Source organism: Amblyomma maculatum, chromosome 11, assembly GCF_055883805.1.
Source record: "Amblyomma maculatum isolate TAMU_Amacu chromosome 11, ASM5588380v1, whole genome shotgun sequence".
Taxonomy (NCBI): Eukaryota; Metazoa; Arthropoda; class Arachnida; order Ixodida; family Ixodidae; genus Amblyomma; species Amblyomma maculatum.
This window is the reverse complement of record NC_139354.1, coordinates 17762766-17780585: the sequence shown is the minus strand read 5'-3', so window position 1 is coordinate 17780585 and position 17820 is coordinate 17762766. Positions and strand designations below refer to the sequence as shown.

At 45.8% G+C, this 17820-nt stretch overlaps 1 protein-coding gene across 5 annotated transcripts in view; it reads right to left on the bottom strand.

The window, feature by feature from the left end:
- LOC146172950 (alpha-(1,6)-fucosyltransferase-like) overlaps positions 1–17820 on the bottom strand; it is a 37689-nt gene that overhangs the window by 11646 nt on the left and 8223 nt on the right. For 3 of the 5 annotated variants that reach the window (XM_084583312.1, XM_084583310.1, XM_084583311.1), the window contains exons 2-4: positions 8141–8282; positions 6778–6863; positions 2362–2509 (exon numbers count right to left, since the gene is read on the bottom strand). In XM_084583312.1, the coding sequence (XP_084439438.1) occupies positions 2362–2509; positions 6778–6863; positions 8141–8277 (371 nt within the window). In that variant the 5' untranslated portion in view covers positions 8278–8282. The remainder of the gene's footprint in view (positions 1–2361; positions 2510–6777; positions 6864–8140; positions 8283–17820) is intronic. The other 2 variants (XM_084583313.1, XM_084583314.1) reach the window with 2 other exon arrangements.

The window sequence follows — 17820 nt, the reverse complement described above, 5'->3', positions numbered from 1 at the left end:
CAACTGTGCACAGTGTAGCCAACTTGACTTCCGAAAAAAAAAAAACGCAGGGCGGGGACAAGGGTCTAAATGGCTCTTGGTAACTTTGAAAATCCTGTCGCAGTTTCTCACACAGAAAACGCACTTACGTTTTAACACATTTTTTTTTTTGGCGCTGTCACTATATAAATACCAGATTGATAGGAAATTAAACGCTGTAGCTTTGTCTTTAACGATTTTAAATATCGACGCTCAAACCATTTCAGCCCGATTGAAGGATTGGTTAAAAGTAGAGCGTATTATAGGAGGACGGAGGCCAGTCGGAATATGTAGGAGCACCTTGCCAGGGGACACTTCAGTTCGGAGGGTTCGAACCCAGGTACTCCGGCACAGTAGTCGGGCGTCTTACCACTGGGAGATTTGAGTGTACTGTTGTATTTCACTTTCGCCTACGATACCAGCAGGATGGAGCGCATTTGGCAAGCACTCGCAGATTATGGCTAGCAGCTTACCGGTATCGCTAAAGAGGAAAGTATATAACAGTTGCATCTTACCTGTACTCACCTATGGCGCTGAAACGTGGAGGCTAACAAATAGGGTTCTACTTAAGTTGAGGACAACTCAGAGGACTATGGAATGAAACATGGTAGGGGTAACATTAGGAGATAGGAAGCGTGCAGAGTGGGTCAGAGAAATAACTCAAGTTACCGACATTCTAGTGGAAATAGAGAAGAAGAAATGGACATGGGCAGGACATGTAGTGCGAAGAGAGGATAACCGATGATCGCTGAGGGTAACAAACTGGATTCCAAGGGAAGGAAAGCGTAGCAGGGGGCGGCAGAAAGTTAGGTGGGCGGATGAGATTAAGAAGTTCGCAGGGGTCAAGTGGATGCAGCTAGCACAGAACCGGGTTCAGGGGAGAAATATGGGAGAGGCCTTCGCCCTGCAGTAGGTATAGTCAGGCTGATGATGATGATGACCAGCAGTTTCACCGATTGAATAATGCAACTCATCTGAATAGCTCTAGACATTTCTGCTGGTTCGCATTAGGCGATCGATAAATTTGCATTGTCAGTGTGTTTCCTTCGCGAGCTAGCATTCATACGCTGCACAGAACACGTTGACCATGGCGCAGGCTATCGGCATCTCAGGCTTCGCGCCCTCGCCCGAGTAACATGGAAGCATGCAGAATCCCACAGGAACTCAGGCCCGGATCTTGTGAACTCACTCCGGTCCCCGCTTCCCGCGGCGGGCGGCGTCATTGTGCTTGTCTTTATTTCTGTACCACCACGAATGACTTTCAGGGAAAGTGATTATTCCGGCGACAAAACGTGGTCTTTGACATGCCGATGAATCGCGCGCAAAAACTGCTGCATGCGAGCCAACCTTAGCCTAAAGCTTAATGGCCCGCGTGACCTTCAAGCTATAACACTTATCAACGGCATCAAATGGGAAATACTTCTACACATTTGTGGTGTGTCCAAAGCGAAGGCCAGACAGCGATAACTGAGTTGTACGTATCCCCGTCCATTCCCACCTCCTCGTATGCCCTCTCATGCCAGCCTAACCTATGTGATCAGAGATGGAGTAGCCGAGAGCATACCCACTGTTTAACAGACGATAGTAATCAGACTCACTTGCTTTTGCCAACATTTCATTGGACAGCACATCGACAGTGGATGAATCGTATTCTCTTTGGCGAGCGGCGAAAATCCCCCCTTCAGAAAACCTACAGACAGCTTTGTGGTATTCTCTTCGGAGACAGTACAGGGTGTTCTTCAAACACAACGAGAAACAACGCAGATTATATTCTCGAGCAGTTCTAAAACGCTGCCTATAACGAGTCACCTGAAGCGATGCTACGCAGTGGTAAAGTAGAATTCATGCTCTGTAATCCAGAGGGAAGAATCAAGCAGTTTTCCTAGTTGACACCTTTTATCTCCGTCAATGACCCCGCGCGGAGGGTGGCAGTTCCTGGTCCTACGGGGTTGGGATGGTAGGTGAACGCCGCTTGCGGCGGGCGCTAGCCAGCCACCGAATTTTTATCTGTTGTAGGCCGCCATTCCAACCGCCACCGCTTAGGTGGTGGACGCCGGCTGTTGTTTCGGCGCGCGTCTTTCTCCCTCTCTCTCCTTTTCCTTTCTTCTCTATTTTCTTTTCTGCCCACACCAGGCAGCGGAGGTGGCTCAGCTACAGAGCCAGTAGCAGGCCCGTGCATTTTCTTTTCCTTCTTCCTACAGCCACAACAACAATGACCCCGCGCCACTGATTTGACCTGCTGCATAAGAAGTCCGTTTTGGGCCTCATGCTACGCTCGACGACGCTGGAATAGTTGTTCACTCGGCCCACGAGGCCAGAAAGTGTGGACAAACATTAACGTACCTCAGGTACTCGCGAGCCTTGACGAGTGTCGCGGGAAGCCGGCTGTCGTTGTGTTCAGAGGCCCGAACATGGCGCACCAGGAATTCTCGCATGCCGCTTATGGCCGCTTCAAGCCTGGTCAGTCTTTCCACATGGCGGTCCTGCTCTCCTGTGGGCAAATGAATGAATGATTTTATGAATGAATTCGCAAACTGGCACGCCTAACTGGAAGTGAAAGGAGGGAGCGTCCACAGAGATGTGGAAGGGGGACACAGCGTCTTTCCCTTTCTATATACCAATTTACAACACCGTCGTGACGGCCGTGCCTCCAGTGTCAGAGGATGAACGAAAAATAAGTAATTTGCTGTAAACAACGTCGATATAAAGAATTTTAGATTTTAACGTGTCCTAATCAATGAATGTTTGTGGACGTCTATGGATATTTGGACTACTTAGATATATCTGAAATCCATGGGGAATATTGCGGAGGATACATTTTGTAATTGCTCGATTCTAAGCACCCCCGTTTTTGACAATCTTGATGCCCAAATGGATGGATGGATGGAATATAGGAGCGTCCCCTTTGAAACGGGGTGGTAGCAGTAGCTATCATGCTCATTTTTCTCCATATATCTTAATTATTGATTTAGAATTGTTAACTAAACCATCATTCTATTTATTAAATTTTGCTCCTACATTACTAACATTATGTCACTTCTCTGCTTTTAAGCCACCAATCTTCCAGCCGTTTTTTGCTAGTTTCCACCGCCGGTTTATTCACCCAGCCACTGTTATCTCTAAACCCCAGAGCTTCAGGAACAGTGATTGCGCCTGCATCAACTTCCGGATGGATACCATTGCATTCGAGTATAATATGGTCAATTGTTTCACTGGAGTTTCCACATACAGCACATGCGTCATCTCCATTGCTAAACTTCTTTTTGTAGCTGCGTGTTCTAAGGCACCCTGATCTAGCTTCAAAGAGTAGGGCACTGTCTCTTGAGTTATCAAAGAAATCTTCCTTCCTGATCTGTATTTTCCACTTTCGGTATAATTCCACACTCTGTTTTTTTTTCCATCGAATTTATCCAATTTTTACCTTCTGTGTTTTTCACCTGTTGCTTAATGCTCTTTATTTCTCCGTCCTTGTTACTAGCATACTTACTAGTTAGTCTCCTAGTTCTTTTCCTCCATTGTGAGTCAACGCTTTTTAGGTACAGGTATTTAAATACCTTAGCTGCCCATCTGTTACTGTCCAATTTCCTCAGGCGTTCCTCATATAATATTTTACTCTGAGCTTCCCGTACTTCTAACGATGCCCAGCCCATATCTCCCTGTACCGCCTCATTTGTAGTTTTGCCGTGGGCACCTAGTGCTAATCGTCCAACGGATCTCTGATTTGTTTCTAATGTCGACTGCACCTCTGATTTTAGGCACAAAACCGCATTTCCGAAAGTAAGTCCGGGCACCATAATTCCTTTCCAAATACCCCTCAATACCTCATACCTATTGTATCCCCACAATGCCTTATGCTTCATTATCCCGGCATTCCTTCGCCCTTTGGCCTTAAGTGATTGCTCATGCTTTCCAATGTATGCCAATCCTTCGTTTACCCATACCCCCAAATATTTATATTCTGCTACTCTAGGTATTTCAAGGCCTTGAATTTTAAGACCCTGATCAGTTGAGCCGTTGAAAATCATCAGACCCGACTTAACTGCGCTGAAACTGAAGCCTAGAGCATCCCCTTCGTCTCCGCAATACTTAACTAGAGTTTGCAATTCTTCCAGACTCTCAGCTAGCAGCACAATATCGTCTGCATACATCAAACCGGGGAGGCGCTGCTCTACCGCCTTTCCACCTAATCTGTATGACAGGTTAAAACCTAGGTTACTGTCTTGTATCCTCCGTTCCAGGTTTATCATATAAAGCATGAACAGAACCGGTGATAGAGGACAGCCTTGTCTTAATCATTTGCATACTTTGACATCCTCCGTACTTCTTATCCCTTCCCACGTAATTTCTACTTTGTTATCCCGGTATATTTCCTGTAGGTACTCTATTATCTCATAACCGATACCTTCTTTTAATATGTTCCACAGGAGTTCCCTGCTTACGTTGTCGTACGCCCCGTTTATGTCCAGGAAGGCCAAATACAAAGGTCTATTTTCCACTCTAGATATTTCGATGCATTGGGTAAGCACGAACAGGCAATCATCTAAGCGCCTACCATTTCTAAGGCCGTTCTGAAGTTCTCCGAGTATCTTGTTACTTTCAACCCATGCTTGCACCTTTAATTTCACCGCCTGCATGGCTAACCTGTACATTACAGATGTTATGGTAATCGGCCTGTAGGATTTTATGTGCATCCTTTCTCCTTTCCCTTTATAAATCAAATTCATTTTACTCTGCCGCCAGCTGTCCGGAATTTGCTTATTCGCTATGACTGTTTCCAAAGCTTTTAACAACGTTTCCTTACTTTTTGGACCGAGTTCATTAATCAGCTTGATCGGAATTCCATCTATTCCTGTAGATGTGTTTTTAGGAATATTTTTTTCTGCCTTTTTCCAGTTTAGATTGGTCAGTTTTAAGCTGCTTTGTATTCTGCTACCTTGTGTTGCTTCCTGATTTGCGGAGATTACCCTATCGTCGTTCTTAAATGACTCGGCTATAACTGATGTAATGTAGTTCACTGCGTTGTCTCCCTTTAAACAATTTCCCTCGTTATCTTGAATCCGATCTTGCTTTCTTTGATTCTTCTTCCCTAGCCAGCTTATATGGTTCCAGAATTTTCTTGCTCCGCCTCTAGAGGCATCGTGTATATCAGCCATCCAGCGATCGGTGGACTGTCTTATTTTACTTTGGACGAGGGCCTGCACTTGAAGTTTCTTTATGGGGGAGGGGGCACCCCCTACTGTGGGAAATAAAGTTTTACCAAACCAAACCCCCACCCTCTCTTCCCCGCACATTTCGCGGTGATATCTTGGCGAGACGGACGCTCAAATTTCGCATTAGAAAATAGCGTAATCGTCGCCATTTTTTTTTTTCATTTTCTCTTTAGATGAAAGGGCGTCGCTTAGATTCGGCATGTGACTACACTTGCGAAAATACGGTAGTTAATTGCTGGCCTACATAACAGGCTACTCCAGATGAAGGTGATAGATATGACGATAAAAGTTCAAACAGAAATCACATGCATGCGCACGCACGCACGAACGCGCACACACACACACACGCACACGCACACACACACGCACACACACACACACACGCACGCACACACGCACACACACACACACACGCACACACACACGCACACACACGCACACGCACACACGCACACGCACACGCACACACGCACACGCACACGCACACGCGCACGCGCACGCGCACGCGCACACGCACACGCACACGCGCAGGCGCACGCGCACGCGCACGCGCACACGCGCACACGCACACGCACACGCACACGCACACGCACACGCACACGCGCACACGCGCACGCGCACGCGCACGCGCACGCGCACACGCACACGCACACGCACGCGCACGCGCACACGCACACGCACACGCACACGCACACGCACACGCACACGCACACGCACACGCACACGCACACGCACACACACACACACACACACACACACACGCATGCACGCGCGTGGAGGATTTTTACAGTGTACGCAAAGTCTAGTGTCCTTAAATAATCTCAACATAACATTGGTCGGTCATGACGGCTAGACCACAATACGCAATAACGCGAACATATTCGCCGAATATAAATTCATGCTGTCCGGAGCAAAGGTCATGTATAATATACCACTTGTATTGTTTTTGTTGTTTATTTCTAGAGTAACATTGTACCGCTTTCTAGGAAAGACTTTTGAGGTAGCCGCCTGAGTAACTGTTTTAGATAGAAACGCTCGACAAATTCGTAACGCAGAGACGGGAGTAAATGGCTGTGTGTCGCTCTGAGAGTCCTATTCCCCACAAGCCACAAATTCTGCCGTTCTCCTCCATCGGGTATCAGACGCAAAACGAGATCCAAGGAAGCAGCCTAAAAGGGCCTGCCGGTTTTCGCCAGAGCTTATCAAAACATTGCGATACTATTCCTCTCGCGACTCACCAGCAATATGTAAAATCACGTATGGTGAGACCAAAAACATGACTGAAAGCTCTGTCCCATCCCCTGTGGGTAAGAACAGGAATTTTACGAGCTCAGAAAGCTCGTATATATCGCCACAAATTTCATCGAAACATTTAGGATAGAAATTTATCTTTCAATGATGCAAGGAAGCCTCCCTTATAAATATGGAGGTGGCCGGCACAGTAAAACTGAGAACTCTCCCATCCGTTATGGTAATATCAAATAGTTTTCTTTACACCAACTGAGGGTCCAAATCCACCCCAAGAATCAGTGAAAGTTGAGTAGCTTACTAATCAGCATTGTAGCGTCGAAGACATTGGCGCCGTCAGCGGACAAGATTGTCCGCGCGATCTTAGCCGGCAGTGCTTCAATCGACCTGAAATTAAATTGTCTTACTGAAATGCGCTTTGTAGACTTTGTAGACACGTCTATAAATGTGTAGAGTAATCGAGTACTACTAGTACGCCCACTCCCAACAGGAGAGTTTCACACTATACTAGGTGTTATAGGACTGCAGCGGTTGCACTTGCGCCTTGGGAGTAATGGCGCTGGGGATGTTGATATAAGCGCGGGCTTTTCAAAACCACGCCTCTTTTGGCTCGACAAATTTAGTTGAGCTACAGTGCTGAGTGCCATAATGGTTTCGAAATTCTAATATCTGATATGGCTATTTCTAATGACCAGCTAGAATCGTAAATTGCAGCCAGGCGCCTAACTATACGAGTGCTAAAGGTTAAAGTTAACTGTCAGTATATCATATATTAGTTACCGTGTTTATTAATTAACATTATTCATCTCTGCTAATGTGCACCAACATAATATTGCAGTTAGAACGAGAGGAAGAAGATGGTTTACACGGTATGAAGGAGCACTGAACAAGGGGTACGCCTCAGTTCGGAGGTCGAGCCAACGTTTGTACAAGTGGACTTGTCTTCGTCAGACGAAGACAAGTCCACTTGTCGAAACGTTGGCTCGACCTGCGAACTGCGAACCCCATTTACCCTTGTTCAGTGCTCCTTCATAACGTAATATTGCGCCACACAAGCCATGTTCATATTAAAACAGCATATTTTTCGAACAATTATTGCTTCCTTGGAAAACGTGGAGATGGAACTAGTGTGAAATATGGCGTGGTTTATATATTTTTTGATCCACTGAGGCAACCCTGGCAAGTGAAATCTTTGTGGAAAGTAAAGCGCTCAATGGGTTTAGCAGTGCTTGGCGTGGTGGGGATCATAGGTGGAAAACCCGAGTTTTCGAGTGGCAATAAAGGCAGGCCCTCTCCGCTTGAAGGTTATTCCGTACGATTGACGGTAAAGGCTGTGAAATTATCTTAATATAGCAGGCATAATCGAAGCAGCATTTGTAAAAATGTCGTGGCGTATACCTATCGTGCACCCGAGCAGAATTCATTCATTCAAGGAACACATTGTGACTCCCATTTTTACGACAAAATGAAAAAAACTCAATCAAGGTTAGTGCCTTTCTGTGAACCCTTTCCCTGAATACATGGATCCAGTTTCCTGACACTCTTTTATTACGTTCTCGGCTTATTAATTCACCACATAAAATCGATTCCCCATTTCGCGATGCATGCAGGAGAAATCAGCTTTTATGAGAGAAACGTAAGAAAAGCTGCTGCTTGCAACTTACTGCTTAGAAAGCTTCGGCGCGTACCGAAAGCGGCGGGACGGAAATCCAGAAATTGCGAGCCAGAGAAGACCCAGGCACGTCACCAGAAGCACGCCGGTAAGCAACTGTGCCGATAACCGGTTCTTCATAGCGAACATCTTTGCTACAAAGAAAGGGGAAAAAAATGTCGAAGGTTTAGCCCCAGCTAAGCATAAGTTATGCGTGCGATTCCCGGGTGATGTGCACTAAACAGGCTAGTAAAATCTCAGGATCTCTGTTGTCTTCAAAATCTTCCGTACCTCTCCAAGGTGCTCGTCGATTGAGCAGGCGACGTGTAGTTCCCACACCCAAACACAATGAGACGAAGGACGACGAACTTGCAATAACAAGACGAAACAACTTCATAGAGCAACACAAGGTACAGAAAACGTATTTACAAAATAGAGGGGCGACTGCACTACAAGAGAGGCGATTGAATGAAAACTACGTGCAGCTCCACGAGCTGATGCGCTAAGAGCAACGTGAGCTCACTGCTCTTGTTTACGACTTCTAGATCAGAACCAGAAGAGACGATGGCTGCGTGGCGCGCTCTTAAATAACCAAAGTCGAAACTTCTAGGCGAAGAGGGGAGCGGAAATAGCTTAGAGCTGCCAAAGCTATGCTCCCCCCCCCCCCCCCCCCTCGGCTCGCTAGAACGGCCTGGAATCTACTCGAAGCCATGGTATGGTCAGCACGCGCGGCCTTCCCACGCGAAGTGAGGAGGAGGGCCAGGTTCGTGCCGAGGGATGCACGCGTGGGTCAGCCCATGTCGACGAGGGCGAGGAGGCGCAGCGCTGCTGCCGAGATTGCAAAATCGGTTGCCTGGAAGCTGCTCGAATTTTCCATCGCCGCTTTCTGCGGCGCGAGTGCCGAAACATTGGAGAATAGAGTGCCGAAACATTGGAGAATAGGTCACCGTGGCCTTAAAAGGCTGTTTGGCCTATTAGGCTTAGCTCACTATTCAGTTCAGTTCAGTCGTTCAGTCGTGTCCGACTCTTCGTTACCCTATGGACCATATCACGCCACGCTTTCCGGTCTCTATCTTCCTAACATCACATAACTTCCATCTGCAGCGCCTCGAGGATGCCATTGAACCATCGCGTTCGCTGCCTACCCCTTCTCCGGTGTATGTGACTATAACCAAGCCTAATTAGGCTCAGCAAGGTGTTATTAGGGTCCATTTGTGTTTACACAGTAACTTATTATTGTGATGTGACCTTAAAGAACGTTTGGCTTAGCTAGGCCTATTCTTAACAAAGCCTATTCCGGTAAACTGGATTCAGAGAGGCGTTATTGCGTCAACGTGTGCTAAAGCACGTCCAGAATTCATTGGCTAAATTGTGCTTCATATAAATTCAGTTAATGCTGATTAGGCCTCATTAGTCTTGAACCTTGTCATGACCGTCATAGTTGTGGATAGCAAGTCGGATGGTAACCACATATAGCGAGGTAGGCTCGGATGCAGTCACGTTCTGCGCATACGCATTTAGAAGCCCCAAGCTCGCTGGAGGAGAAATGTGACTGGGCGTAGGCGGAGTCGATTGTTCTAGCTGCGTCAAGAATTGAGGGGTCAGGTCAATGGCAGCGTCTGCAGCAGGCCTCTGAGCTGCAACATAGACCGCGTTTTGTTCGCGTACCTCATATAGCTGGAGCAGCGTTTGGAAACGTGGGCAGCTTGCGTTCGGTGGCCATAGTGGTGGCCACGTCACCACAGCTGCAATCCACGGAAGGTGCGAGAACAGCTGCGCCTGAGTCTGGCAGCTTAAGCCCATGCGCCTGGAGACTTACGATAATGGTCGATCGTGGTCCGGAGGCACGGACGTCTGCGGCAGAGGCCCAAGCCTGGCACTCAGGTCACCAGCAGACACACCCGCAGAATCGTCTGCCCCCCACGGCTCTCTTCGTGTTCATCTCCAACGCTGTGCATGCGCTCCCTTCTCCACGGGGCACGTTCTCCATGCGCCACGCGTTAGTGTTTTGCCCTCCTTCTCTTCGTCGTCTTCCCGCGCCCTTCTTGTGTGGTGGTGGTGAAAACTTTTACTGGCGCCACCACGCCAAAACCAAAAGTAACAAACAGGCTATGATGAATTTCTTGACATCCAGTCGCAAAGCTGATGGACGACAGCCTAATGCCGGCAGTATCCCTACTGGCCATGAATCTCCCAACTAGGATTCACTGAGGAACCGAAGCAATGAGTTGCAAGAAAGCGCCATCGCCTACTGAAAGCCACATTTATTGCAATCCTTGTCACATCAATCTCTAGATAATGACAGCCCTGTACGTTTACTCAATAGCACCTATGTGCCGCTAAATATAGGAAGCAATGCTTCATAATATTTCGAACCTCTGGTGTGCTGGTGTAAAAACTTCTTCGCTCATTACCTGTATAGCTTGTCGCCAATTACGCCGAACTTCGCCTCGCTCACTGGACTTGCGCAGCAGGCCGAAATGCCAGTGAACAAGGGAAGGGGACAAATTTAATAACGTGAGCTTAGCATTTACCAAAATCTGCTCATATTGCTCATATAAGGAACGCTGATTTGATGGCACAAGGCTCGAGGTGACGCCCTTGGGAATGTATATAACTATACCTGACAGTTTTCATTGTAATTTCTGATTTCACAGTGCACCTACGATGATCGCATATCCACCCAGTTGTAAAAAAGTGCAGAACATTTCGCCTTGTCATGAAAGAATTTTTGCGCAGTTTTGACGGTTAGCCTGTTTTGACAAGAGGAATTTCTGTAGTAACATCAAAATTTTCTTTAACAGAAAAGTACTGCAGTACCATTGACAAGTACTGCATGAACTTTCGACGTTTGCGACAGAATTTTTTTCGTAAACGCCAGAACTATATTTTATCGTATTTATGACACGCTTCTGTAGTTTTCCGAGTCGGCAGGAAATCGCTTTTTCGCTTTTTCTTTCTGATGGAGCTATTTCGCGCCTTCCTTCTATTCAGTATAAGCATTTATTCCCAAAAATCGCTTTTGTATTTTTTGGCCGTCATGCATTTCAATTCATTGGTTTTCGTATAGCTACCTTGGTGAAAAATCCCGTATTGCGCCCTACCGGTTTTAACCGCTCCTATGTTATTCCGCTTTAATCTCATACCGGTGTGACCCGTTCTGTACGAATCTTGAATCGACTCATACTGGACAGGCCATGTCCGGTATGAATCTCAATCCGGACGGACCAGTCCGGGTCCAATCTAGAGCTAATATCGGACAGACTATTTCCGGTATGCATCTCAAACCGGACATCCCATTCCATATGGATTTGAAACCGGGTAGACCAGTCCTGTATGACGCTCATATACCGGAAAGAACATGTCCGTTTTAACTGAAACTGGACGAACTCGTCATGTATGGAACTGATACCGGACAGAGTATTACCGCCTCCTTTGGCAAAAATAAAATGTACATTTTATTGTATTCTTTGTTGATGTTAATAACTGTTGATAATAAATGTAAGCAATATATAGTGGGTCCTGTGGTTGCCTGATTAGTAGCCTTGAGTAACCGCTCAGAGTAGAAAACGCGGCCTGTAACAGAATTTCAAGAGGTACCGCTTCTTTGAAAAGTTTTGTCTACTTCTCTGATGTCGCTAAGTGTGCCCTCGTGTCAGCTTATGCTTGTTTGGGTTTTTTTTTCCTAACTCTTGGACCGAAAGAGCGACGGGCCGTCATTAGTTAGCAACACAATGTTAACCCCTCCCCTCTTTCGTGGCGCACAGGGAGGAAGGAGACATTGGACATGTCATTTTTTATATGCAGAATCGCTTGTTGATAAACCAAGCTAAGTATCATAACATATGAAAATTGTTCTTCTGATTGTATGCTTAAATAATACAGCATGAGTCCATCGATTTCAGCCTCAGCGACAATCTGTACACGGAAGCCCAAAACAAGTCCACTTCTCCGAGGATCACTAGAGTCGCATAATATAGTGAAGGTTGAAGAAAAAAATAGAATCTGCTAATAAATCTTGCTGAAAAATAACTTTCAACGACCACCGTCCACAGAGTGCGAACGACAGTGAAATCGACACCGAATATAGCAGGTCACATAGTTATGATATGCTGTTGTGATGTCAGCGACCAATGGCTGACAGACAAGAAAGCTGCTTTCGACATATTAAAATAAATTTCGGTTAAAAATATATACTGCATCAAATGAGCTCACATTTCGACGAACTATAATTGCGCTCGAGTGGAGTGAAATGAAATGCAATAATCACATTATGCTCACACGTTAGCTGCCATGACCTTCTTTACGCTACTTTAAAAGGAAAGGTTAATTTTGATCGTTTTTGTTTTTGAATTTTTGGGTTTCGTCAGCCTCACCCTGTTTCGTCAGCCTCATCCATTTCACAGCTTCGTTTCAGAAATGCCGGTTGCAAACCAAGTTCGTATTATTGGCTTCTTGCAGATCTTCCGTTCACTGTAGTGACATCCACGCACCACAAAGTGTGAGCTGTCTGTAATCTCCCAACCAAAGACGCGGCTGCGGTGCAAAGCAACAAATTTCGCATTGACAGGCTAAAGTCTTCCTACTCGCCAAATTGTTTCTTTGCACTGATAAATCTAGTGTTATAAAGTATGACAAAAATTCCAGCAAAATCATATTGATTGGGATATGACAGCACTCGTATTCTATATGTATATTATACATTAATGCTGCAGGCAAATGTCGTTAGCTGTCCTGATGCATTGGAATAATTGCCAATGGAGTCACTGACAATGATCACATGCCATCCGGATCTTTAAGTGTAAGTTCAGTCATCATTGCAGCAGGATTTGTTTGGTGAAGCTACAAGACAAATTAAGTGCTTCTTCGTAACACCCAAACTATGTGAATGCACACTGCCCTCAATGCTCTGCCTCAATCAGCTAGACTGGCAAAAAATTGCAGTCACACATTTGTGCTTCCCACCTCCCCCCACTGCATAGCATGTGTTCAAAACCACCCATAATGATTTTCAAATAATAGCATATCAGCAAATGAAGGGTGACAATATTTAACAAGATTAAATACATTGCAAGCAAGGTGTTTTAAACTTAACTTGGGAACACCGCCATCGCGTGACGTACTGGTTTGTCTTTTGCATTGAATAAAAACCCATTTTGTGCCACTTTCCTGGCTCAGGCTGGGGACGCAGCATACTCGGCCCTTCTTGTAGCGCAATTGCAGTTATAAACAAACAAAAGTGCAACTGCTGTGAAAAAAAAAGAATATTTTTGGTATTGTTAGCTCAGCTTTCATTTTGCACCGTGCAAAAGAGCAGCTAGTATACATCCAGTAATATGCAAAAGCTATGTAAACAAACACGCTAGGGGTGCAGTCGTAATCAACGAATCGGCGCATTCCTGCTGGAGTTTAGGGCTCACACACTATATACTAGTTGCTGTATGTTTATATTGAAGCACTCACGAGTCATTTGCTTGACAAGCACCAGAAAAACGATATGTTAGGCTCGGGGGTCGGTCGCAATCGCGCGCACGTGGCTACGGGGGACGAGAGACGGAGATGGCGGCGCCCGGGAGGCTCTTGTTCGGTGCGAGCAGTGAAGCGCATTCGAATTGCGTTTTGTTCGAAGATGGGACTAAAGCGGCGGCGGCGGCGGCGCAACATGCTTTCGCGCGCTGGCCATGGCCAGACTGATCATAGTTTTACTAAAAGCTTCAGCAGCTTTTTGACGGCTTGTTTTCAACCAGGGTAGAGGCGCGCATGCGCAGGAAGGCCTTGTGAAAAGGCAGATTACAAATGCGTTCTCTGGCAGTCATTATGGGGTGGCCGTTCGCGCTCCGTGTCGAGGAGCAGGATAATGGTGGTTGATTTCTAGCGGGGACTAAACGGTCATTTCGTGAGGACATATTGGTTAACAGATCTCACGACACTCTCTGTTCGGCAACTCGTGAGCAAATAAATGCTTTCGCAGTAACAGGGCTGTTGGTGGGGCCTACTTTAGGTAGTTGTGGTTTGCAAGGCAGGGAACATAAAGCAGGTCTGTATCACCCGGAACTTCTCAGCCATATGCACGATTACACTTAACCTATGCCTGCTTAATATTTAAATCCATACCATCCATGCAGCTAACTACTCTGAAGGCGCCTTGCCACGCGAAAGAGACTGACAGGTTGATGCCGTTGGTAAGCTGTCACCGTTTTCTTAGCTATTTTCTTTCTTTCTTGCTATGCTAAATAAAACTGGAGATTCCTGCCATTTTTGTTTCTTATAACTTGATCTGCCGAAGTTCGCAATGTTCCAATTAGGCTAAGATTGTGCACACTGGCATTGTTCCCCAGATGCTCTCTGTGGCATATTAGACCCTTTCTTGCAGTCTACTACGGAAAGCGATATTTGATGACGTTGTTATATCTGATGAATGTAAACGTTTTCCACGCCTCGTGGCTTGTAACCTACTTTTTTTTCTGCGGCATTCCTTACGCTTGGTTAATAAATAAAACGGAGGCTCATATAGCATGCTCCATTTTGATCCTTCACTTTAATGAAGCTATTGCTTCAGGCTCCCCTTCACCATACAAAATGACATCGGCCATTTGTGAAACCTGCGTCACGGTTGGATGTATGTAAAAAAAAAAAAAAAAACGGAAGCGTGATTTGTAATGTGACTATAAGGTTAGCGCAGGTCTCAAACTCAGCTTTATAAACCTATTGGTTTTACGCAAATAAAAAGATCAAGATTGCGTATCTGCATTCTAACAGGCGATACTCGTGGTCACCAGCCTGACACGCTACAGACTAAGCCACGTAGGAACGAGCGATTGAAGCAATTCAAATGAAGACGGGAGTTTGAGTGTATGCCATGTGGTCTTTCACTTAATGTATACTATGTGTTTGCTATTCACCCTGCGTGTAAATATGGAGGTTATATTTCGGAAGTAGTATTCAAGTCAATAGCAAAGACCATGTTGGCATTGCGTATCTTCTTTCTTTAATGTGGCATAGTGACGCCGGCATACGGCGACAACCGCTAACCTCCGATGTTAAGATGTACACTGCTACCCCAAAAAATGAAGCACGAAAAATATGAATTTTTGCAGACAATACTTGGAGCATTCCATTTTTGCTTCATCATTTAGCTTTCGGACACGACATTCGTGGTAAACACTCCACTTTTTTTTTTATTGATTTCATGTAGCGTAGACAAGTCACAGCTTTAAAGCGAAGATTAAACGTCATCCAAATTTTTATCACGAGTTTCAACACAGTGGCGTGGTGCTTATATCACATACTCCTCTCAATGCTGTTTCATAGTTTTGTATCAGCACAGACTTGGCACTGTGAATAATTAATGAGCTCGACAAGAGGAGAATGCTAACCTGCACTGGAATGATACAGGTAAACTTACATTGGGCCACCAATTTTTTCTTCAATACCAGTATTTGAGTACTGTGGTACCGTCTGCATGCAATGAAGCAGGCACGTCGTATCGCAAGAATCGTAAAATACAGTCTTCCGATGAAATTGCCTCATTTCGGATGTGGTCATTATCATTCCGATAAGGTAGTTTTTGGTTGCTTCGCGAACTGGTGCCACAAACTTGACATTTTAATCGACGATGAAGGAGAGAAAGATTGCGGACGGGAAATATCAATCAATCAATCAATCAATCAATCAATCAATCTTTATTTCAGTTTGTACATGCAAACTGGGGATGGTGAGAAAAAAGCAGTGAATTATGCACCGCTTGACGGGCCTCACCACCCCTACAAGTCAGCAGTAGGCACAAGGCAAAAACAACCACTGGTAAAATAAAAATGAATACAAGTGCATCTACAGAACAAGGTTGACAGAACATATCTCATAACTGGCAGCAATAATAGACGCAGAAGACCGTGAGGCTATAACACACAGTGGACTATAGCGAAACATGGACTATAGCGGACTATGATGGACTATAGCGAAACACGCACAAAAAGGGAAACAACTGCAGAATCAGCGCACATGCTGACACACTACTCATGCTGCAATAAAACAAAAAGAGCATCACACTACGCGCTCTAGAAGGGTCAAAAAAAAAGCTCCTCGTTTTCTTAGGCTCATGGCTTGATTATGTAACAGATAACATAGCCTCAAAAACAACACAAGCAAATAATGCAAGGAAATGAATCCGCCAACTCAACGCGACAAACTCGAGTGACAAACAGGAATCTAGAGATATGACAATATCGTGAAGTCGTACACATACTATCTTCAGTAAGCATATGCGGCTGTCCCCAGAATCAAGCAAAGCCGCAAAGCATAAATAAAAAGACTAATGAGGCACTGGCCGAGGAAATTCTTGGTTTTCTCTCGACCATACCACAGTTTCCGTCGTGATTATGACCAGGAGTGCAGGCTGCAATGGAAGTTCCTTCTAAAGATGATCTTTGTTCTCGGCCCGGATCGCCCTTCTTAGACGGAAACAGTTCACTTGGTCCATCCACGGCTTCACCCTCCGACACATCTGCCAACTTACTGTCCGATCAAGTGAACCGCCAGAGCAAGCAGCTTGAGAAGCTGCAAAAGAAGCACAACTGCTCCCATTGCGGCTACTCTAGCGACGACAAGTAAGCCAAAATTCTTTGCCCGCTAGTTGTTCTATTGATAGTTGGTAGCAGGAGGAGCCAAAGGCGCCAGGAAAACGCTCACTGATCCCGGGAGTGGAAATGGCGAAGCGGAACCCCATATTATATCACACTGCGAACCATTGGGGCACCACCGGCGTCGGGCTCTATAAGTAGTAAAGACGGATTCAGAGACTTGTAGCGCGTCGCAGCGGATGAATTCTCAGTCAGCATGAGCCGCTTTCGCATCGTTACGTTGAGCTGCAATAGAAACCGTACCGGGCCGGGTACGCGGCGTTCCTGGTGCGCTGCACGTTTCTATGGTACATCTGAAACACTCCCAAACACAATTGCTTTAAACAGCTTTTGAGTTGTCACAATTTATTCGTCTAAAGCACCGCCTGAGTACTGGTTCCGCTGTCAAAAAGGCATATAATTTACATTTTATTGCGAAAGCAATACTACTCTACGTTTCGAGCCTTCAGCGTAGCGCGGCGGTAGCCCCGTACATCTTACCCACGTGACGCTGTGACGTCACACCCCGCGTGACACTACCCAGCCGAAAAAAAACTACAGAAAATTTTCTGATGTTACGACAGAATTTCTGTGCGGATTTTGACGGGAAACTTGTAGTGACAACAGAACATTCTGTAGTAACATCAGAAATTTCTGTAGTTACAACAGAAAGGTGCTACAGAACTGCAGACAACAGAAATATACTACAGAAAAACTACAGAAAAGTACTACAGCACTACAGAAAAATCTGATGGTTACGACAGAACTACAGGACTTTTTGTCGTATTTTTGACACAGTTCTGTAGTTTTTTTCGACTGGGTAGGGTGAGAGCTGGGCTACCAACTCAAGCGGTCGGCGTAGCGCGGCGGTTGCCACGTCTTACCCGCGTGATGCTGTGACGTCATACCCCATGTGACACAAAAGCGAGAGATGGGCTCCAAACTCAAGCGGTCGGCGTGGCGCGGAGGAGCTGCCAACTTGGGTCTCTCGTTTCACATGGGACGGTTATGTCAAAATCAGCCTGCTAGGACAGTGACATTCACGTTACCCCTATAGGCCACTAAGGCACGTTCA